General features: G+C 33.1%; 2 protein-coding genes across 2 annotated transcripts; both read left to right on the forward strand.

The window, feature by feature from the left end:
• Positions 1 to 7224: 7224 nt before the first annotated feature.
• Positions 7225 to 9909, forward strand: LOC110932166 (replication protein A 70 kDa DNA-binding subunit E-like). The gene is made up of 11 exons (XM_022175524.1): positions 7225 to 7377; positions 7474 to 7741; positions 7858 to 7957; positions 8040 to 8167; positions 8292 to 8376; positions 8472 to 8598; positions 8684 to 8892; positions 8994 to 9114; positions 9250 to 9441; positions 9549 to 9617; positions 9688 to 9909. The coding sequence occupies exons 1-11, from the start codon at positions 7225 to 7227 to the stop codon at positions 9907 to 9909; spliced, it is 1674 nt and encodes a 557-aa protein (XP_022031216.1).
• A 1022-nt stretch (positions 9910 to 10931) lies between these two features.
• Positions 10932 to 16738, forward strand: LOC110932167. Its single transcript, XM_022175525.1, has 11 exons — positions 10932 to 10992; positions 11093 to 11158; positions 11264 to 11380; positions 11466 to 11531; positions 12266 to 12704; positions 13701 to 14105; positions 14205 to 14443; positions 14526 to 14642; positions 14738 to 15955; positions 16034 to 16265; positions 16387 to 16738. Exons 1-11 carry the CDS (start codon positions 10932 to 10934, stop codon positions 16736 to 16738), a joined length of 3312 nt encoding a protein of 1103 aa, XP_022031217.1.
• The last annotated feature ends 6794 nt before the right edge of the window (positions 16739 to 23532 follow it).

Consider the following 23532-nt stretch of genomic DNA (forward strand, 5'->3'; position numbering starts at 1 on the left):
AGGAACTGAAGATTTTGAACTATATTGTGATGCTTCAAAATTTGGATTTGGATGTGTGTTAATGCAACGCAAGAAGGTAATTGCGTATGCCTCCAGACAATTGAAGAAACACGAGGAAAACTATATGACTCATGACTTAGAGTTAGGAGCCATAATTTTTGTCCTTAAGATTTGGAGACATTATCTGTACGGAAGTAAGTTTACTGTTTATACAGATCACAAAAGCTTAAGGTACATATTTGAACAAAAAGAATTGAACATGAGGCAAAGAAGATGGATGGAAATCCTAAGTGATTACGACTGTGATATTCAGTATCACGAAGGAAAGGCGAACGTAGTTGCAGGTGCCTTAAGTCGTAAATATCATGAAAAGCAACAGCGAGTCCGTGCTCTCAGATTAAATCTGCAAATTGATTTAATGGAGCAATTGAAGAAAGTTCAAGAAACAGCTATCGAAGACGATGCTGAAGGAATGAAAGGACGAATAAAAGAGCTAGAACAAGGAAATGAAGGAATTTGGAGATTCCACCAGAAAAGAATTTGGGTACCTAAACAAGGAGATTTAAGAAATAAGATTCTAGAGGAAGCTCATAAATCTAGATACACCATGCACCCAGGTAACAATAAGATGTACCAGGATTTAAGGAATAATTTTTGGTGGATAGGTATGAAAAAGGATATAGCTAGATACGTATCTAAGTGTCTAACCTGTTCACAAGTAAAAGCAGAACATCAGAAACCTTCAGGACTACTACAACAATTAGAAATGCCTGTATGGAAATGGGAACTCATAACAATGGATTTTGTTACTAAGTTACCCAAAACCAGAAAAGGTAATGATGCGATTTGGGTCATCGTGGATCGATTAACCAAATCAGCTCATTTCCTACCCATGAAAGAAACCTTTAGCATGTAAAGGCTAGCAAAGTTGTACGTAGATGAAGTAGTATCCTTACATGGAATTCCACTCTCCATTGTATCGGATAGGGATAGTCGTTTCACTTCCCATTTCTGGACTAGCTTCCAGGAAGCAATGGGACCCCGACTAAATTTAAGTACGGCATATCATCCACAATCAGACGAACAAAGTGAAAGGACGATACAAACCCTGGAAGACATGCTCCGAGCATGTGTAATAGATTTTGGTGGTAACTGGGATAACCACTTACCCTTAATCGAATTCTCCTATAACAATAGTTATCATTCAAGCATCGAAGCTGCCCCATTCAAAGCACTGTACGGACGCAAGTGCAGAACTCCAGTTTGTTGGGTAGAAATAGGAGAAAGTCAATTATCAGGTCCTGAAATTGTGCAAGAAACCACTGACAAGATAACTCAAATCAAGGAAAGACTGAAAACGGCTAGAGATCGTCAAAAGAGCTATGCAGATAATCGTCGTAAGCCGTTAGAATTTCAAGTCGGAGACAAGGTACTCTTGAAAGTTTCTCCTTGGAAAGGAGTAGTACGATTTGGTAAGAAAGGAAAACTAAGTCCAAGATACGTAGGACCATTTCCAGTAATCCAACGAATAGGACCAGTTGCTTATCGTCTACAACTACCAGAAGAACTAGCTGGAGTACATGATGTATTTCATGTATCCAACCTCAAGAAATGTTTATCAGACGAATCCCTAGTAGTACCTCTTCAAGATATAGAAGTAAATAAAAAGCTGAAATTTGTAGAGAAACCACTGCAAATAGAAGATAGAAAGATCAAGTTTCTCAAACACAAGCGCCTAGTGCTGGTCAAAGTCAAGTGGGATTCAAAGAGAGGACCGGAGTATACTTGGGAGCTAGAATCTGAGATGAAACACAAATATCCACACTTATTTCAATAAATCTCGAGGACAAGATTTTAATTAACGTGGGGAGGATGTAAGGACCTTAAAAAATGTCCCTAATTTATTTATACATAAAAACCCGGACCCCTAAAGCCCTAGCCAGCTTGAAAAATCAAAGAAAACAAAGAATGTGGGTTTTAGGCGGGCCGCGTAAAGGATAGTCTACCTTTACGCGGGCCGCGTCAACTGAAGGTTGACCGGATAAGGATGCCGGGGCCACGTGTTGACCAACTGGGGGACCTACTTGTGACCAATCAACCCTACGCCTAGACTAGGCCTCCTCGTGGGCCGCGTAAAGTCTATGTATGGTTTTACGCGGGCCGCGTAAAACCCTAATTTCAGCTATAAATAGCCTGTTACCTCCACAGTCCACTGATGTCGAACAATTTTCATAAAAACGAGTTCTCACTGTTCTAAAGTCGAAATTCAATTAGTAACGGGGTGCTGCAACGATACCGGGTATTAACTCGATCGCTATTACGATTCAACGTCCGATCGATTGAAATTATCCAACGATTATTTAAGTGCTGCTCAAGTTGGGTTTATACTTTTTATTCGTCGTGATTCCGACATGATATTTGAGTATTGCCCAGATCCGGGCTATGCTCTGTTATTCGTTGCGAATCCGCTGGATATTTAAGTATCGCACTTTGTAAATCGTTGTGAGGGTTTAATATCGTGAATTGTCGTAAATGCTGTATTAGTTACTAACCCAGTTTGTGTGCATTATTATTTAAATTAGGATTAAACAAGGCCAATCTGTAGGCTTATACACTGCTCGTTAAATCTGCAAAGTGACTCATTCTCTTTTTATCAACTCTTTTACAATACTCCATATTATTTTCCAAAGTTATAATTACAGGGATTAAGTCTTTGTAGTCTTCAATTACAGCCGGTATGTGGGGTATTGTGCACATTACTATTGTTTTTATCAGTTTAGGTGGGCGTACCTAAAACATGATACACTTTTAGGTGAATGGACCTAAATAGTGATTTACGTCACTTGTGGGTGAACGGACCCAACAGTGATATGACCACAGTCACCGAAACGAGTCGAGTGACAAATACTGTGGGTAATTGGTTGACATAGAAACATTGTAATCGCTCTTAATAATGTGGATTATAATTAAACATCTGTTTGAAATAAAAAGAGTGATTCACTCAGTATTTCCCCACTGACAAAACCTTTTTCAAACATGTTTCAGGTGATCTGTTGTGATCCAAGGAAAGTGCCGCGAAGCACTATCAGCTTAAGGAAAGTGGCTCAATATAAATAAATAAAGAAACATGTTTTGTAAAATAAAGATTTTCCAGTGAAATCCCCTTATTGTAAATTACAGGGTTTTATCCCTAAATTATGTAATAAAGTAAACGGGCATTTTTAGTATTAAAAGATCCTGTATTAAAGACTTTCGCTGTCGCCTAAATTAAATACCACGGGATTTCCTGTCCCACGGTTCTGGACCGGGTCGAACCAGGCCTAGAGTCGTGACAAAAATTTTCGTTCTCTCCTTTTTTTCCTAATTTGCATATCATTTCGAATATTTAATTAGTTTAATAAAGCAGCGTATAAATATATACACTACTTACCTTTGAAAATTAAATCTGAAATTTATGACGTCCAACAACAGTCTCAAACTACAACAGTGGTTCAGCATCAACTTTAGTTATTCTATTGTTTATTTGTTTATGTTAACAGTGTTTATATGTAACAGTGTTTTCCGCATCAATGTTTTAAAGACTGTTAGGTTGTTAGATGTCATCACCTCAGTGTTTTATATGTAAGCATTTTTATGGCATCAGTGTTTATATGTAACACTGTTTACGATTGTTGTTTATATGTAACACTATTTATCACATTTGATTGTTCATGTATTCCACTGCTGAAATACAACCTCTGTTTCTTCAATCTCCATGTTGACGACTGACTGACCGAACATCAGGGTTTTGAAAAATGCTTGGCATCCACTGATTCGAAAAAATAGCCACTATTCACTTTTTCATTGTTGACATTCACTGATATTGACCATCAGCGGTTTCCCTAAAAAATAGTCAGTGCTCACATTTTTATTATTGATGTTGTTAATTTGTGATACATTGAAATTATCAAATGAAAACTAGAATTACAATCAAATTAACATTTTACCTAATCTTTACATTCCAATTACATAAGAGTTCCACCAACATTATTTTTATGATAAAATTTAAAGTTAAATTAAAAAATAAAAAAATTCTTGATGACTATTTGTTTCAAATCAAATCATTAATTAATGCTGATTTCTTGAGCTTTGGACATTTGATTAAGCAAATTTTGAATTTCAAATTGACGGTTATTATATCTTGATTAAAGTTAAAATAAAATTTAAAAAAGTCATTATGGCATTTGCTTTCAAATCAAGTCAGTAGTTACTGAAAATATCAGTAATTTTGAAATTCAAAATATTCAAAATGGTAATTTAAAATTTTCGTTCTCTCTTTTTTTTCTTCCTAATTTGCATATCATTTCTAATATTTAATTAGTTTAATAAAGCAGCGTATAAATATATACACTACTTACCTTTGAAAATTAAATCTGAAATTTATGACGTCCAACAACAGTCTCAAACTACAACAGTGGTTCAGCATCAACTTTAGTTATTCTATTGTTTATTTGTTTATGTTAACAGTGTTTATATGTAACAGTGTTTTCCGCATCAATGTTTTAAAGACTGTTAGGTTGTTAGATGTCATCACCTCAGTGTTTTATATGTAAGCATTTTTATGGCATCAGTGTTTATATGTAACACTGTTTACGATTGTTGTTTATATGTAACACTATTTATCACATTTGATTGTTCATGTATTCCACTGCTGAAATACAACCTCTGTTTCTTCAATCTCCATGTTGACGACTGACTGACCGAACATCAGGGTTTTGAAAAATGCTTGGCATCCACTGATTCGAAAAAATAGCCACTATTCACTTTTTCATTGTTGACATTCACTGATATTGACCATCAGCGGTTTCCCTAAAAAATAGTCAGTGCTCACATTTTTATTATTGATGTTGTTAATTTGTGATACATTGAAATTATCAAATGAAAACTAGAATTACAATCAAATTAACATTTTACCTAATCTTTACATTCCAATTACATAAGAGTTCCACCAACATTATTTTTATGATAAAATTTAAAGTTAAATTAAAAAATAAAAAAAATTCTTGATGACTATTTGTTTCAAATCAAATCATTAATTAATGCTGATTTCTTGAGCTTTGGACATTTGATTAAGCAAATTTTGAATTTCAAATTGACGGTTATTATATCTTGATTAAAGTTAAAATAAAATTTAAAAAAGTCATTATGGCATTTGCTTTCAAATCAAGTCAGTAGTTACTGAAAATATCAGTAATTTTGAAATTCAAAATATTCAAAATGGTAATTTAAAATTTTCGTTCTCTCTTTTTTTTTTTCCTAATTTGCATATCATTTCTAATATTTAATTAGTTTAATAAAGCAGCGTATAAATATATACACTACTTACCTTTGAAAATTAAATCTGAAATTTATGACGTCCAACAACAGTGTCAAACTACAACAGTGGTTCAGCATCAACTTTAGTTATTCTATTGTTTATTTGTTTATGTTAACAGTGTTTATATGTAACAGTGTTTTCCGCATCAATGTTTTAAAGACTGTTAGGTTGTTAGATGTCATCACCTCAGTGTTTTATATGTAAGCATTTTTATGGCATCAGTGTTTATATGTAACACTGTTTACGACTGTTGTTTATATGTAACACTATTTATCACATTTGATTGTTCATGTATTCCACTGCTGAAATACAACCTCTGTTTCTTCAATCTCCATGTTGACGACTGACTGACCGAACATCAGGGTTTTGAAAAATGCTTGGTATCCACTGATTCGAAAAAATAGCCACTGTTCACTTTTACATTGTTGACATTCACTGATATTGACCATCAGCGGTTTCCCTAAAAATAGTCAGTGCTCACATTTTTATTATTGATGTTGTTAATTTGTTATACATTGAAATTATCAAATGAAAACTAGAATTACAATCAAATTACCATTTTACCTAATCTTTACATTCCAGTTACATAAGAGTTCCACCAACATTATTTTTATGATAAAATTTAAAGTGAAATTAAAAAATAAAAAAAAATTGATGACTATTTGTTTCAAATCAAATCATTAATTAATGCTGATTTCTTGAGCTTTGGACATTTGATTAAGCAAATTTTGAATTTCAAATTGACGGTTATTATATCTTGATTAAAGTTAAAATAAAATATAAAAAAGTCATTATGGCATTTGCTTTCAAATCAAGTCAGTAGTTACTGACAATATCAGTAATTTTGAAATTCAAAATATTCAAAATGGTAATTTCAAATTTTCGTTCTCTCTTTTTTTTTCCTAATTTGCATATCATTTCTAATATTTAATTACTTTAATAAAGCAGCATATAAGAATATACACTACTTTTCCTTTTGAAATTAAATCTGAAATTTATGACGTCCAACAACAGTGTCCAACTACAACAGTGGTTCAGCATCAACTTTAGTTATTCTATGTCTGTTTATTTGTTTATGTTAACAGTGTTTATATGTAACAGTGTTTTCCCCATGAATGTTTTATATACTGTTAGGTTGTTAGTTGACATCACGTCAGTGTTTTATATGTAACCATTTTTATGGCAACAGTGTTTATATGTAACAGTGTTTAGGAACAGTTGTTTTTATCACATCACTTCAGTGGTTTCATCTGTACTAATAATTGAACAGTTGTTTCATCTTTATTTTAATAAAATAAAATTTCTAAACATTTGGATGTTAACAGTGTTTAAGTGTTTATATTTAGTTAAGCAAAATGTGAATTTCAAATAAAATTCCTATACACTTGGATGTTAATGACTATTTGTTGCAAATCAAATCAGTAATTAATGCTAATTTCTTGAGCTTTGCACATTTGAGTTAAGCAAAATGTGAATTTCAAATTCACGGTTATTATTTCTTAATTAAATTTAAAATAAAATATAGAAAAGAAATTATGACAATTGCTTTGAAATCAAGTCAGTAATTTTGAAATTCTAAATATACAAAATGGTAATTTAAAATTGACGTTCTTTCTCTTTTTTTGCCTACTTTGCATATCATTTCTAATATTTTATTACTTTAATAAACCATCATATAAATATATACTCTCCTTACATTTGAAATTACATTTGCCACTGCATTCAGTTAAAATTTTTATTGGATAATCGGTAAGCTTGAATTCCAACCTTGATATTTGTTTAAGAACATCCATGCTTATTGTACTATCATATTACGTTTAACAATACTTATATATTGCATATTCTTTTTTTTATTGTACAGTCTTAAAATGGAGGTTGCAAAGGTTAGCATGCTTAACGATCTTAATACATTCTCAAACAACTATTCGATTAGAGTGAAGATTGTTAGCATTTCGAAGAAGATGATGAATAATAACAAAAATGAAATATATCGTCTTGATATGATCTTCATGGATGAGATGGTACGGTATACAGTTGTCTTATAATTGTTTTGGACATATGAATATCCAAATGAATATAACACCTTTTTTATTTAATCTGATGTTTTATATTCTTAGGGAACTATGATTCAAGCCAGCTGTTTGCATAAGATGTTAGGAAAATTCAAGGAATTTCTTCACTTAGATGAATGTCTTCTTATCACCAAACCTTCTCTTGCTACTAATAAGTCCTCTGCTAAGTATACCAAGAGAAATGACAAAATATCACTGTATTTCTATACTTCTGTTGAGAAATGCTTTGACTGGTCTGGACCGAAATACCGTTTTAATTTCGTTAACCTCAAGGATGTTGTTAAAAATAAATTTGAAGTTAATACAGTTATTGGTATGTAAACCACTAAATGATATATATATCTATTGTTTTGTCTTATTGTTTTTTTTTCTTTTATTGTTATCACTTCTTAATGCTGTTTTATTTTCACAATATATTTTTGTGAATAGATTGGATTGGTTATGTGGATGTATGTTTCAATCTAGAGGATACGTCAAAGAAGGATGGGAGCAAGGGCAAGAGACTTAATCTTAGACTTGAAGACATTGAGTGCGTTCTTTTTATTAAGTTGTTGCATTTTCACGTATAAACCATTATAAGGTTGCTTGATGTTATTATGTTAATATTTTAGAGGCCAAAAGTGTCCGGTTACTTTGTGGGATGGTTTTGCTATTGACATGTTTGCTTACATGAATGATAAGAAACGAGAGAAATATGTTGTTATCCTTTGTCATTTTGGTATGGTCAACCATTACAAAGGTACAATTTAAACTTAATTAGTTTAATTTTTTTATTGTTATAGATTTATCTTTAGATTTGCTTATATGTTTTAAATTTGACACTATTTATATTGATCTATATTTGGTTTTATTTTTAAATTCAGGCAAGCGTGGTGTTGCAAACGGCTTTGAGCTAAGCAGACTTTTTATTGACACAGACATTGAAGAGATATCCTCTTTTAGGAAGAGGTATAGTTAGTAACATGCATATAAACATTGAACAATATTATTTTGTACTTACATTTATTTTTTATGTTTTAATTTGATCACATGAATCTGTTTAGGTATGTAGAGAAAATTTCCACTTCATCAAATGATCATGTTGGTTCAATCGTTATCTCAAGTGTTCAAGACGAGTTTCTTAATAACCCTGATTTCATGCTTATTGGTTTCCTTGGAACCATATCAACGGTGTGTATTTTCTTATAAGTACTCTACATGCTGAGTTTTTTAAAAGTCTTTTCTAAGTGTAATTATTTTTGTTTGATTTTGATAGACAAAGAAGGTTTTGGTTGTTGAAACAATTACAGCTATATGCACTGATAAACTTTGGTATTACAATGGTTGTAACCACTGTAAGTCAGGTGTGGAGGAAAGATTTGTAACAAAAGAAAATCCGGATGGTTCATCTGATGTTTATCATGAAAAATCGTTGGTGTGTACAAATGATAAATGTGAAGGAGTCGACATCTATTCTATTCCCCGGTTTGAGATTACTGTTTTATTTCCTAATACTAAATACTAATATGAACCACGCTTTTGTTATTAGTAATACTAATGTTTTCATTTGTTTTTAACTTTTTTAGGTTCAAGATACCTATTAGGGTGCAAGACTCTCCCGATACTGTGTCTTTGACACTGTTTGATTTTGAACCTTACAAGATTCTTCAGAAAACTGCCAAAGAGTTAGTTTCAATTCAAGATCAGGTAACAAATACATGCATTCAGTTATTTGGCCATGTACTATATATAATTTAAAATTAATTTTTATAAAATTGTATGTTCTCAATTATGGAATCAATCTGCTCATTGTAATTTATATTAATTTTTATAAAATCATAGGTTGTTAATTCTAGAGAGATACCGAACTCATATCCTGAGATGTTTGACACATTGATTGGAAAGAGGTATGCTTTCATCATAAGTGTTAAAGACTATAACATTGAGCATCAGTTTGAAAACTATGGTATTTCAATGGCCACTAACGATGATGAGATCCTTTCCGCGCTCTGCGCCAAATTCAATCTTAACCAGGTCTAAATCTTCATTATGTCATTCTTTTAATTTGATATTCATATCGTTTTAAAATATATTTATACCATTGTGTGTATTTTATGTTATTGTGTATTATGTACTTAAAGCATGAGCAGTCCGAATCGTTGGATGTTCCAGATTCCTGCAGTTTGTCCACTCTTATTGACCTTATGAAGGTAATACGAGAATTTCCTTATTTGTACTAAATTTTTTTAAACGTTAGTACTTATTGTCTTTTTATATCAGGATGAGATGTCATACTGCGGTGACAATGTTACACCTGCATCCCAAGCACTTGTAGGCACTGAGAATCCGTCTTCTGATGAAACAAAACGTAATATTCGTGAAGTGTTAGATGTGGATGATGCATTAGGTTGCTCCTCAACAAAGGGCCGCATTAGTGATGAACTCTCTCAGGATGAAGATGCTAGTGTTTCAACGCTTTTGATTCCAAAGATTGAGAAATAGTGTCTTCTGTATTTTCAAATACATTTACGTGTTGATTTCATATGTTGTTGCCATGTTGAACTTATGGTTTTCGTTTTGTTGCTTTTGGGTGTTTGGTGGGTTATGTTTTGGACTGATTATGTGATTTTGAATTCCTAAAAACTTATCTGCTTATTATAATGTATATTGTTAAATAAATATTGAGATGTTCAATAGTCAATATTTATTTATGTTTAAAACTTATGTGTATGAATAGTAGCAACAATTTATAATATATATTGTATATACCCAATTAACAACTTTTTTATCTACAAACATTTGTAATCTTTAAGCAATTTTAATCTTATTATCTTATCTCATAATTTATATAGGATTATCAGTGGATGTGGTTGTTCTTTATTGGTTTTTACCGTTATCCCTGCCCACTAAGATTTAGTAAGTATCCTCATATGTTACAGTTTAAAAAAATATTTAGTTTGTGCCTATTTCTCCCATTAACTTATTTAAGTAATCTCATTCAATAGGTTTTTTATATACTTCAAATTTTCTGTAAGTCATTCAAAGTATGTTGTTAAGAAAAATCGTAACCAAGTATAAAGCGTAAATTCAAACCCATTTTATTTGGTTTTTTGTTTGGTTTATCAATCCATGTTTTATTTTATTTGTTTTCTTTGGTTTATTTGGATAACTAAAAAAATACCGTTTAACTTAAATCATATACAAATAAACCATAAACCTAACCGATGAACATCCGATTTACATTCCACAAAGATTACAAAATTTGTTGTTAAGTTTTTTATCAATGTAATAGATTATTTGGAATAATTAATTCAATAATATGAAACAATTTTTTTTTCATGAAATGATTTTTAATTACAAAATTATAAAATGCAATATTATAACTTATTGAGGTTATGTTTAATTCCTAGGTATTACATATTGTAATTCAAAATTTAAAAACCACTGTTTTCTTCTATTTTTTAATGTTCCTGATCTTATACTATTTCTTCTTTTGAAAGCAACTTCTTCTTTCAGACTTAACAATGTCAAAGAATTCACGTTCATCTTCTACAGCAGTTAATTCATCTCAACGAAATTTACATAGTAAGTGAAATTATAACTTCTTAACTCATCATTTCCAAAATCAAAATCAACTTTTAGATTCAAATCATAATTCTACTTGGTTTTTTTTTTTTTTTTGTAGATCCTCTTATGAGAACTCCTGTTTCAGATATCTCTAACAGATCTCCTCTTTCAGATATCACAAATGGTAATTGTTCTTGAATTTGATTATAAGTATTCTTTTTTCCGTTTTATGTTTCTAAGTGGACTGATTCTTGTGTTTTGTACATATTATACTTTCTATGTTATTTAGTTACTTCACCGAATGAAAGACGTAAGCTTCGAAAATTAATACTTGATAATAAGAAATTAAAGAATGCGTGGTCATCATCAGCTGCTAATTCATCTCAACGAAATTTACGTAGTAAGAGTAATTATAACTTCTTAACTCATCATCTCGCAAATCAAAATCAGTTTTCAGATTGAAATCAAAATTCTATTTGGTTTTTTTGTAGGTCCTCTTATGAGAACTCCTGTTTCAGATATGTCTAACAGGTTTCCTCTTTCAGATATCACAAATTGTAATACCTCTTGAATTTGATTATAAGTATACTTTTTTTCCGTTTTAGGTTTTAAGGGGACTGATTATTGTTTTTCGTACATATTATACATTCTTTGTTATTTAGTTACTCCACCGAATGAAAGGCGTAAGCTTCAAAAATTAACACTTGATAATAAGAAATTGTTAAATGCATCGTCATCATCAACGAATGTTCATAACATCTTTTCTGACAATGCAAATATGGTTGAATTCTGATTCTACGGATCAACATACGTACTCCATTGCGTGTCCAGCAGTTAGAAATGCTACTGGTTCTTTAATTTCAACTACACCAGGTTTGTATTTTGTTTCTTTATTATTTGTTTTGATAAACACATTACTAAACCACATACCAGTCTTAACATCAATGTTTTAATATTGGATGTTCATATAATGGCATTAACATAGGTACACCAGCAGATAGCACCGTCGATATTCCATTATTTCTAGCATTATTAGCAGTAACAATCAGTTGATATTGGGTAGTAACTCTACGCTTACACGGCTGTCTTCTGGTAAACGTAACCTTGAGCGCAAGAAGCGTGATAATACTCCTGTACCTATGCTCTATTTGAATTCCGATCAAGAAAATGTGTTCTTTTGCACTGATGAAGATCCTTATAAAGGGATATATAAAGGTTTTAATCTATTTTATTGTTTTAGGACATTTGTTGTGTTCTACCTGTAATATAACTCTCAATCATTTGTTAACAGATTATTTGGACCATGGTGACCAAGTGCTTACATGTCAGCTTTGTAGTGCAAAGTTATGGGCATCGGAAGGTGGAAAAGGTCATTTAACTTTAAATAAGCTATGTTATGGTATGTGTTGTGGGTATGGTAAAGTTCAGCTACCGCCTTTAAAGGATGCACATCCGTCTTATCAAAATTTGTTTTCTTCCTCAAATGCAAAAAGCAAGTTCTTCCTGAAGAATATAAGACGATACAACTCTATGTTCTCTTTTACATCTATGGGTGGAAAGCTTGATTCTAATATCAACAAGGGCAATGCTCCATTTATATATCGTATCAGTGGCCAAAACTATCATTGCATGGGGAGTCTCAAACCTCCAGCTGGAAATGAAGCTAAATTTTGTCAGCTATACATACATGATACTGAAAATGAAATAACAAACAGACAGGCATTATTCAGGTACGAGTGATTTCTAAGTTCCATTTTTATTTTATTAAAGAACATCTAGAAATTTAACCATTTGTAGTTCAATATCAGTTGTTAAGTACTATCACTTAATCGTTAGTCACTGATTCTCTATCCACACATTGCTACAATAGCAGTTGTTAACCATTAGTAGTTCACTATCAGCTGTTAAGTACCATTTGTGTTTTAATTACTAGCAGTGCTTACAAGTTTTTCATCAGCTGTTTCACTTAACAGGAGTTTCACTTAACAGTAGTTTCACTTAACAGTAGTTTGCTTTATTCACTTTAAATTTATAATTACAATTCATCAGTGTTTGAATCACTCGCAGTGCTTAAAAGTTAACTATCAGTTGTTAAGTACCATCAGTGTTTTAATCACTAGCAGTGCTTAAAATTTTTTTCATCAGCTGTTTGTCTTAACAGTAGTTTGCGTTATTAATTCTAAATTCATCAGCTGTTGTAGGTAAACTGAAGTTTCCTACAATAAGCTCTGCCCAGCTAAGTTTCCTAGAATGACATTGGTTATAACAATTTAATAAGGCAAAACATTGTTGGATACAATTACATTTGTACACAAAGTCTAATTAACCCCATCCAATGTTCAAGACCAAACCACTGATGCCTACCAAACCACTGTTTAAGCCCAAATCTCTGAAATGTTACTTTTCCTCAACCTATTCTAAAATTTTTGAGCTGGTATCAATAGTTGTTTACAACTGTTCTTCCTTAAAACTTAATTATTAATCACTGATTCTCTATCCACTGCTTATTACAATAGCAGTTGTTAACCTTATGTAGTTCACTATCAGTTGTTAAGTATCATCAGTGTTTTAATTACTATCAGTGCTTACAAGTTTAACATCAGCTGTTTGACTTAGTACTAATCTGTTTTTCCTTAACACTTAATTACTAATAACTGATTCTCTATCCACTGCTTATTACAATAGTTATGTTATGTTAACGTTTTGTTGTTTTTTTCTTTTAACAGCAAAAGAACCAAACCTTCATCGCCTGCTGATAAAGAACTTGATGTTGAAATGATAAAGTATTTGAGGGCTTTATTAGATTCACAAAATATGTTGGTTAAGACATATAGGATGGTCAGAAACCATTTTCACCAATCTCCAGATGCCAACCTTAGTCTTCGACTAATTTATAGAAGAGAAAAAGACGGCAGGATATATAACTTACCCACCACATCTGAAGTTGCTGCTTTAGTTGTCGGAGACATAGATAAAGCTATAGACCATCGTGATATTGTTGTCCAGACGCAGTCAGGAATGCTGCAGCGTATTAGCGAATTACACCCATCGTATCTTGCTCTTCAATATCCGTTACTTTTTCCATATGGTGATGATGGTTATAGAGTTGATATTCCTCATAGAGATTTTATGTCCACACAAAAGAAAATAAAACCAAAGTGCACAATGAGAGAATTTTTTTTATATAGGATCCAAGATAGAACTTATGGCTTTTCCTTAATTTTAAATAGGCGAAGGTTGTTACAACAATTTTTGGTTGATGCGTACACAATGATTGAGAGCGAAAGACTAAATTACATTCGTAGGCAACAAGCGAACCTTCGCTCTGAAACATTTGAGAATCTTCAAAAGTATAAATCTAAAGGTAAGGAAGTTTTAACAGATACTGGAAAGCCTGTTATACTTCCTTCTTCATTTACTGGTGGTGCAAGATACATGCAACAAAATTACCTCGATGCAATGGCCTTATGTAAGTGGGTTGGGTACCCTGATTTCTTCATAACTATAACATGTAATCCTAAGTGGCCTGAAGTAAAAAAGATTTCTAAAAGATTCAACCATCAAAGCCGAAGACATGCATGACATATTATGTCGATTGTTTAAAAGGAAGCTTGATTCCTTAATCAAAGATTTTAAGGATTCCAAGTATTTTGGTGAGATTAATGCTGGTATGTTATTTTGTTTTCACAGCTTATCCTCTGATGTATATTTTTTAATCAAGGTTATTAACTAATAAATTTATTTATTCTTCCTTTTTATTTAGTTGTTTATACAGTAGAATTTCAAAAGCGTGGTCTTCCTCATACACATATATGCTTATTCATGAAGGTCGATCACAAACTTCCAACCATTGATCATATAGATCCATTTATTTCTGCTGAGATTCCCGATAAAGAAGAAGATCCTGAACTTTATTCTCTTGTGACTGATTATATGATTCATGGTCCGTGTGGGAATGATAATTTGAATTGTCCTTGCATGGTTGATAAAAGATGTTCAAAAAACTTTCCGAAGAAATTCACACCACATACAACTATTGATTCAAATGGTTTTCCTGTATACAGAAGAAGAGATTCTGGTCATACAGTTATAAAATCTGGTGTTAGATTAGACAACAGAAATGTTGTTCCTTATAACAAAAGGCTTTTGAAAAGATATCAAGCACACATTAATGTTGAATGGTGTAATCAAGCCGGTTCAGTGAAATATTTGTTCAAGTACATCAATAAAGGTCCTGATATGGCTACTGCGGTAGTTTCTGGTGATACAAGTTCAACCATCAAAGAAAAGCCAAAAGACGAGATCAAGGAGTATTATGACTGTAGATATATTTCAGCTTGTGAGGCATCCTGGAGAATATTCTCTAATGAGGTTCACTATAGGTATCCTGCTGTTATGAGGCTTCCTTTTCATTTGCCCGGCCAACAGAATGTTGTGTATGGTGCTGATGACGATATTGATAATGTTTTAAGCAAGCCTTCTGTTGCTTCTTCAATATTTATGCAATGGATGAAGTTGAACGAGACAAATGAAGATGCTAGAAAGCTGACTTATGTTGAGTTTCCTTCCAAATTTGTTTGGATACTTAAAGATAGATGTTGGCAGGTACGTAAGTTGTACCAGTGTGTTGGCCGGATTCATTCTGTATCTCCTGCTTTGGGCGAACCTTATTTTTTGAGGATACTACTGAATAAAGTTAAAGGACCTAGATCATTTGAGGAGATACGTACAGTTAACGGTCAATTATTCCCGACTTTTAGAGATGCTTGCTATGCGATGGGACTTTTAGATAATGACAATGAATACGTTGAGGCCATTAAAGAAGCAAGTTTTGAAGGACATGCTGGGTATCTTCGAGCGTTATTTTCTACCCTGCTTTTGTCAAATACTCTATCTCGGCCAGAATTTGTTTGGAAGAATACGTGGAAATACTTAGCTGATGTTATTGTTTATAGACGTCAAAAAGAAACAAATATTTCAGGTTCTGATCTTTTTTTTTTTATTTCACATACTACATTTTGATTTTTTATTTAATAATCTTAATTTTTTTATTTGCTAGGTTTAGTGCTTCCTGAACATCAGATTAAGAACTTTACTTTGTTGAAAATTGAAAACTATTTAATTTCCAATGGTTCATCATTACGAAGGTTTGGCACTATGCCGTACCCTGATGATGATTCCTTACGTGATGCTTCTAATCGTCTGATCAATGAAGAGCTGTCACATGACCTAGATGAATACAAGCTGAGTTTAACAGGTTGCATCAATCTCTTACAGATGAACAACGAGCGGTTTTTGATGAAATAATGGAAGCAGTTGTAGGGCGTAAAGGAGGCCTTTTTTTGTCTATGGTTATGGTGGAACTGGAAAAACCTTTTTATGGAAGACTTTGGCTTCAGCTGTTCGATGCAGAAACGGAATAGTTTTAAATGTGGCTTCAAGTGGTATTGCGTCGTTATTACTTTCCCGTGGAAGGACAGCTCATTCTCGGTTCCATATTCCCATTAATCTAACAGAAGATTCAATGTGCAATATTAAGCCAAATAGTGATATTGCGAGATTATTAAAGGAAACCCAATTAATAATATGGGATGAAGCACCGATGGTACACAAACATGCGTTTGAAGCTTTAGATAGGACCATAACCGACGTATTTTCGGAAGGTAGGAGTATTCGTTCGGATATTCCTTTTGGTGGTAAAGTTGTTGTATTTGGTGGTGACTTTAGACAAATACTACCTGTTATTCCTAATGGTACTAGATAAGAAATTGTTAGTGCTTCTCTAAGCTCTTCATACATATGGGCAAAATGCAGACTCTTACGGCTGACTAAAAACATGCGTCTAACTATTGGAGCTCAAAGTTCGAATATGAAGTCTATCAGAGAATTTGCAAAATGGCTTATTGATATTGGTGAAGGAAACGTTGGAGATGATAATGATGGTGACGCCATTATAGAGATACCAGATGATTTTATTGATCACCGATATTTGTGACCCAATACAAAGTTTAATTGACTTTGTATATCCTTCAATTATTCAACAATTTAGGATTGCTGGATTTTTTTCTGAGCGAGCAATTCTAGCACCCAAAAATGAGGTAGTTCATGAAATTAATGATCGATTGCTTTCATTATTTCCTGGTGATGCGAAAGAGTATCTGAGTTCTGATAGTATATGTCAAACTGAACAAATTCTTGATTCTTTTCAACAAAGCTTATACTCAACAGAAAATTTGAATGCTCTTAAGATTTCTTGCTTGCCTAATCACAGATTAGTTCTTAAAGTTGGTGTTCCTGTGATGCTTCTTCGAAACATTAATCAACAGAAAGGGTTATGTAACGGTACAAGGCTTCAAATTACTTTTCTTGGTAAACGAGTTATAGAAGTTGAAGTAATATCTGGTGGGAACATTGGCACGAGAGTTTTTATTCCAAGGATTAATATGATTCCGTCTGACAAAAAAATACCTTTTCAATTTCAACGAAGACAATTTCTGTTATCAGTTTGTTTTGCTATGACAATTAACAAGAGTCAAGGACAATCGTTATCAAAGGTTGGTCTTTATTTGAAAGATCCTGTCTTCACTCATGGTCAGTTGTATGTTGCATTATCAAGGGTCAAGACCAGAGAAGGCGTTAAAATACTAATACTCGACGCTGATGGAAAACCAACAAATAAGACTTCTAATGTTGTTTACAAAGAAGTTTTTACTAGCTTGTAATCATTTTAAGGAATGTTAAAACGCTGTTTGATCAAAGTCAAACTACTTATGTTGAAAGCTAATTATAATAGATAAACACTGTTTGAACAATGTTAAAACGTTGTTTGAGCAAAGTCTGTTTGACCAAAGTCAAACTACTTTTGTTAAAAGCTGCTTGATAGAACACTGTTTGACCAAAGCCTGTTTAACCAAAGCCTGTTTGACCAAAGTCAAACTACTTATGTTAAAAGGTACATATAATAAATAAAACTAGATTTTCCCTCGGCATTGCTTCTTGAGGTCATGAAAGTTACTTATGTTAAAACCTAATTATTATTAATACATGATTCAAAGCATTCAAATTATATGTTATGTTAATGGTTTTGCTATACGAAAAATTATTTTTCTTTGTTAATTTGAATACCAAATTAATTCAACTAATCATGTACTTTACTCTTCTATCTCAATGTAAATGTAAATAACAAATTCAATAAGGAGTGTATGTGTAAATATTTTTCATTAGTTGAAAATATGGGAAGAGAAAAACACAACCGTCACTATTTCTTCATCATCATTACACATCAAACATCTATCATCTCTTCTTTCAAAAATCTCTTCTCCCCAGTCATTTTCTACGGTTCAATTTTGTTTTCCTCCGTCTTCTACACTTCAATCACCTGAGGTTTTATTATTTCTTCTTCAGCAACTGGTATGTACATTCCAATTGTAATGAACTTTATATTGTTTAATTTATGTTAATTTAAATCCTATCTTGCTACTAATACGATTTTAAATGTTTATTGCTATACATTCAAGAAGGGTTTACTTATGTGTTTGAATCATTTGTTGAGAACATGTTAAAATAATTCTTATTTGCCGAATAGTTTTAACTCATACTCTGTTTCTATGATTAATTTCACTATATACTTTGTTAATACAAAAAGTTAATGTTCATTTTCGAAGACAGCTTTTTAATTACAGTCTTTTAACATCTTTACTGATTCAGGTTTTATGATGCATACTACATTTGTTAAGTTTCTTCATAACCCAGAATCTTTGAAACTGGTATGACATGTTTTTATATACATAATTTATTTTTATTGAGATATTTATTTAACAGTTCTTATGGTTTATATTTTCTTACACTATTTAAAAATTATATACAGGATGTACCTATATTCTTTGCTAATCAAAATTGGGGAGATTGTTGGCAAAAAAGTAGGTTGCAAATATTTCATGAGTTTGGTAAAAAATGGGTTGTTAGGGTCAGAACAGAAAACTCATGTAGGATCGTATTCTGACCCAAACGAGTCGTTCAGAGGCTTTCTCCTTGGTTTCAGGTGCGGAATAACAAGAAACTAAGGTAGAAACAGCAGGCAAATCACTTTAACTTCTTGTTTTACTGATATCAAACGTTTACAGCTCAAATCTCGCACCGGCAGCACTTCGGCACGATTTCTACGCAACGTTACAACTGAGATCGCTCTTGAGGTATATATAGACAGCTGGAACCGCTTATTGGACAGGCCCAATAAGCGGCCCACACATGTAGTTCGAGCGGTCCATACAAGTTACCACTCGAGCGGTCTGTACACGTCCATACGAGCGACCCTAACATCTAATTTGACTCTATAAGCGATCCAACATGTCTAACTCTATACAATTTCTCAATTTCTCGTATATTGTGCCCAGATCTAACATCTAGGACTTATGACTCGATACAAGACGTAATCAGCAGATGTAGTGCACCAACAGACTCCCCCTCAGATGTTGATGGAGTCGACTATCGAGTCACAACACTACTGTATCTTCAGATCTTCAGCCTTGCTTCTCTCTCTTCTCTCTATTTTCAGACTCCCCCTCTCGATTTACTGGCATTCTTTTGTTCTTCAGTAATATCTTCAGGATCGTTGTCTGATCTTCACAGGCTTTCAGAATCAAACAACCTGGCTACCTGCACAGTCTCAACCCAGAAATAAATTTTCTAATTTTATCACATATCAAATACCTGCACTAACATATAACTCCCCTCACAACAATCTATGATGAACCACTTGAAGAAGATTAGAATTAACAAAAACAGTTAAATTTACACAAACACTCCCCCTCAAATTCTGCTCATCATGTTTAGCACTCTGAATTTTGAAAATCAGTTTTCCAACATCAGTTGTCGAAAATCTTTTTGATTTTTTTCAAAAATTATGCTAAAACACACACAAATCTTTTTGGATTTTTCAAAGTAAAGAAATGAAATGCATACAATGAAATATTTACAAACAATAATTTTGTGAGTTCGTGCAAGAGGATCATATCAGTTTATGAGACAAATCACCAACACCGTTAAGCTTGATTTCATTTTAAGCTTTAAACAATTTACCTAGATTGTCAGTATATTTGTCCTCTTAAATTTTCAACACAATTTTCAATCGATACGAGATACGATATTAATGTTTTAGAGACTTAAACTTAATTGTGTATCACTCCACTTGAATATACTCCTGTATCCAGATCCCAAATATTCAGTCTTACAGGTGAGTATACCACAGATGATATCTGTAAAGGGGTTAGGTGCGAAACCGTGAGAGCTCAGGTCAGAACTTCCGTTCAGCAGAGAGATGACGGCTCGACTTTTGGTGGGTCCCCTTTAGAGGATCTTTTTGCATTTCAACAGCAGCGACTATCAATTTTATTGTTTCATCAGCATGCTGAGGGTGACGCTTTTTCAAGCATTTGCATAAAGTATTATCCGGGGACTAGGTCAGTACTTCCATACAGCAGAAGTCCCGGGATAATACCCCAGATATCACTGAGTATAAAGACCTAGTATCTCAGAATATGGGACCTTTCAAACAAGATTTCGGGGGTTACCCATATATCCAAGAATAGTTACCCACGAATTAAGCAAGTTTGAATTTAGGTTTATATCTCGTTTTAATTTACTAAATGTGCGAAAATCTACTGACACATCCGCAGTAAGATTGTTTAACACTTTTTAACTTTCCAATTCTTTAGCGTGCCGTGATAGTCCACTGATGTACTATCATTTCCTCTTATTCGCAACAAAACTCATTTTTTGATTTTATCATGTTTTTGGCTTTTTCAAATTTTCAAATGTTTTTGGATTTTCTAAAATTTCCCTACTCCCCCTAAAATGCAAACACATTTTAAAGAAAATTTGAAAACTTCTAGATATTTGACCTACTAGAAATATAAAAAGCAACAACAAACTGTACAGAAACTTGACAACTGACACTGAATCACATCAAATCGCCATTCACTAGGCATAAACAATCTGAACTCCCCCTATCACAAATCATTTTCTCATTTAGATTTCAAAACACTTAAGTTTGTTTTAATCGAAATGATTTTTCCGGAAAATGAATTTGTGTTGATAACAACCACTTATAGGTTTATCAATTTTAAAAACGGGGATGTGGTTCATCATCTTGTCTATCTTTTGTCATGAATAGTAAATCAAGTACAATTTAATGTCCCTGATTTACCATTTGCATCTAAGAACCTTCTGTACCACTTGTAAATGTAATTAATTCAACGTATCCAAGCATCTCAAAATTTAAATCACAAATAACACCTGTGGGATCAAAATTACCACTTGTAGATACCCAAAAACTACCAATTGTAGGAATATTGCGTCTACATCACCATTTTACCAATCAAAATGCCGATTCCTGCTTCGCAATTAACCACCTGGAAGCTCCGGCATAGTCCTTTCACCTGCAAAACATCCAAACATGAATCACAATCATTCAAACAAACATATCATAAACTAGAATGATGCCGATTCCTGATCCACGATATAAACTTGGGATCTCCGGCGTAGTCCTTAGACTATCATGGAAAACAAACATCCATCCAAGTCTTCTCAGACTTGATGGATTTCAACTCCTGAGCAGTCGGGTTGTATGTAGCCTTTTTCGTGGCGTAAAAATCTTTGACCCCCTTTGCTCTTCCACTCAACATTTTCTCAAATATCTTCTTAACATTCCCGTTGAATGTTTTCTCGACATCAAATTCATCTTTTTCTCTGTAAAACTGATTCGAAATCTCAGTTTTTCCCACTTTCTTCTTTACTTCCTCAAACTTCAATGATGGAAACTCCTCATCATTCACTGAGATCTTTTTCTCAACCTGTGGCTCTTCTGGCTTTGTGGAACCAGATTCATTGCCGACATTCACTTCATCCTTCTTCGCAACCCAGACCTGGTTGTCTTTTCCTTTTTTTCTCATACTTGTTCTTTTATGAACATTCACCAACCTCGAATTTTGAATTCTCAAACATTCTAAGTTTTTCAGTCGGTGGTTCAACATCAACAACTTTCTCTTTCAACTTCTGAGAAACTCCCTGTTTTGCTTTGGCATTCTGTGTACAGTTCCATGCAATGTGACCGACTTCATTGCATCTGTAACAGGTTCGAGTCTCTCTTAGATAACTAATCTCAACTCCATTCTTCTTTCTCTCAGCAAGAAACTCCTGGTTTGACTGTCTCCAGAACGGTTTCTTCTGTTCCTCATCTGAGCTTCCACCTGACACAAATTCAGATTTCGTTTTAGAATTTTTCATATTTTTATCATTTTCTGGTGGAATAAAACCTAAACCTTTCTTTTTGTAGCTACGATTTTGGTTAGGTTTCTTTTGAAAACCAGAACCAGAATTGTAACCTTTTTTCTTGTTTAAACGTTGTTGAACTCTAGAAGTATATTTTTTAGATTTTTCAAAATTGTTCAAAACTTTTAATTCAGGAATATTAACCTCTACTAGTTTAAAAATTTTGTTGATTACTTCCGTTTTGATATTCATTATCGGAAACTCTTTGTTGTAATATAATTTGTCAGAACCATTCAAAGTATAAACAACTTCGAATGTTTCATCATTCAAATCTGCCTTTGATAATAAAAATTCTTTACTATAAGACCGTTTAACCGACGAATTTTGACTGTTGACTGACGACTTTGACCCTTCAGACTCAGATTTTGACTCTGTCTCCTCATCAGTATCCAACACCTGATCGACCACCTTTTTGATTAATTCAGACTCATGATCAGTATCGGATGAGGTAAACGTAACATCGATGTTGTCTGGCAAAACGTCAGTTGTGTCGGTTTTTAACTTTATATTGACTGCTTTCTCAAGTTGCTCCTCATTTGGTTTTCTAGGAGAATACCCATCCCAAATTGGAGGCGGACACTTGTTATAGCTAACAGTCGGTTTCTTACCACAGTCTTTCTTCTTCTTTGGCTTCTCGTCTTGAAAAGCTTCCAAACCTGCAACAGTTGGGTAAACACGATCAATGAGATAATCAGAAGTAGTATAGCTTAACAATAACCGTCTAATTCTCTCATTTTCGATCTTTTCAGTTTCCAACTCTTGCTTCCATTTGGCACTCTCTTCAATGTAGAAATTGATCGCTTTTTGTTTTGACATCAAAGTTGCATTCATCATTGTCAGTGCCTGTTCTCTTTCTGAGTTTGTTGTTTGGAGACCAGTTACTGTTTTGTTCAATATATCGTACGATTCTTTCACATAATTGAGGTTGAACAGTAACTGCTCCTTCTTCTTCTCGTACTCAGCTATGATGTCGTCTTTGACTGTACAATCCTTGCAGGCTTCCAGACACTTCTCACACGGCTTGACGACTTCAACAATCTTCTCCACTTCAATGGTTTTAACAACTTCAACCACTTTTTCTACTTCAATCACCTTTTCTTCTTCTTTCACAACCTCAGTAATCTTCTCAGCAACATTCTCAGCAATTTGAATATCACTTTCAGATTCAGTTTGTTGTTCTTGAGCAGCTCGTTTTTCCTTCAGTTTCTCCATCCGTTCTGCAAAATAGAA

Source organism: Helianthus annuus, chromosome 3, assembly GCF_002127325.2.
Source record: "Helianthus annuus cultivar XRQ/B chromosome 3, HanXRQr2.0-SUNRISE, whole genome shotgun sequence".
Lineage (NCBI taxonomy): Eukaryota > Viridiplantae > Streptophyta > Magnoliopsida > Asterales > Asteraceae > Helianthus > Helianthus annuus.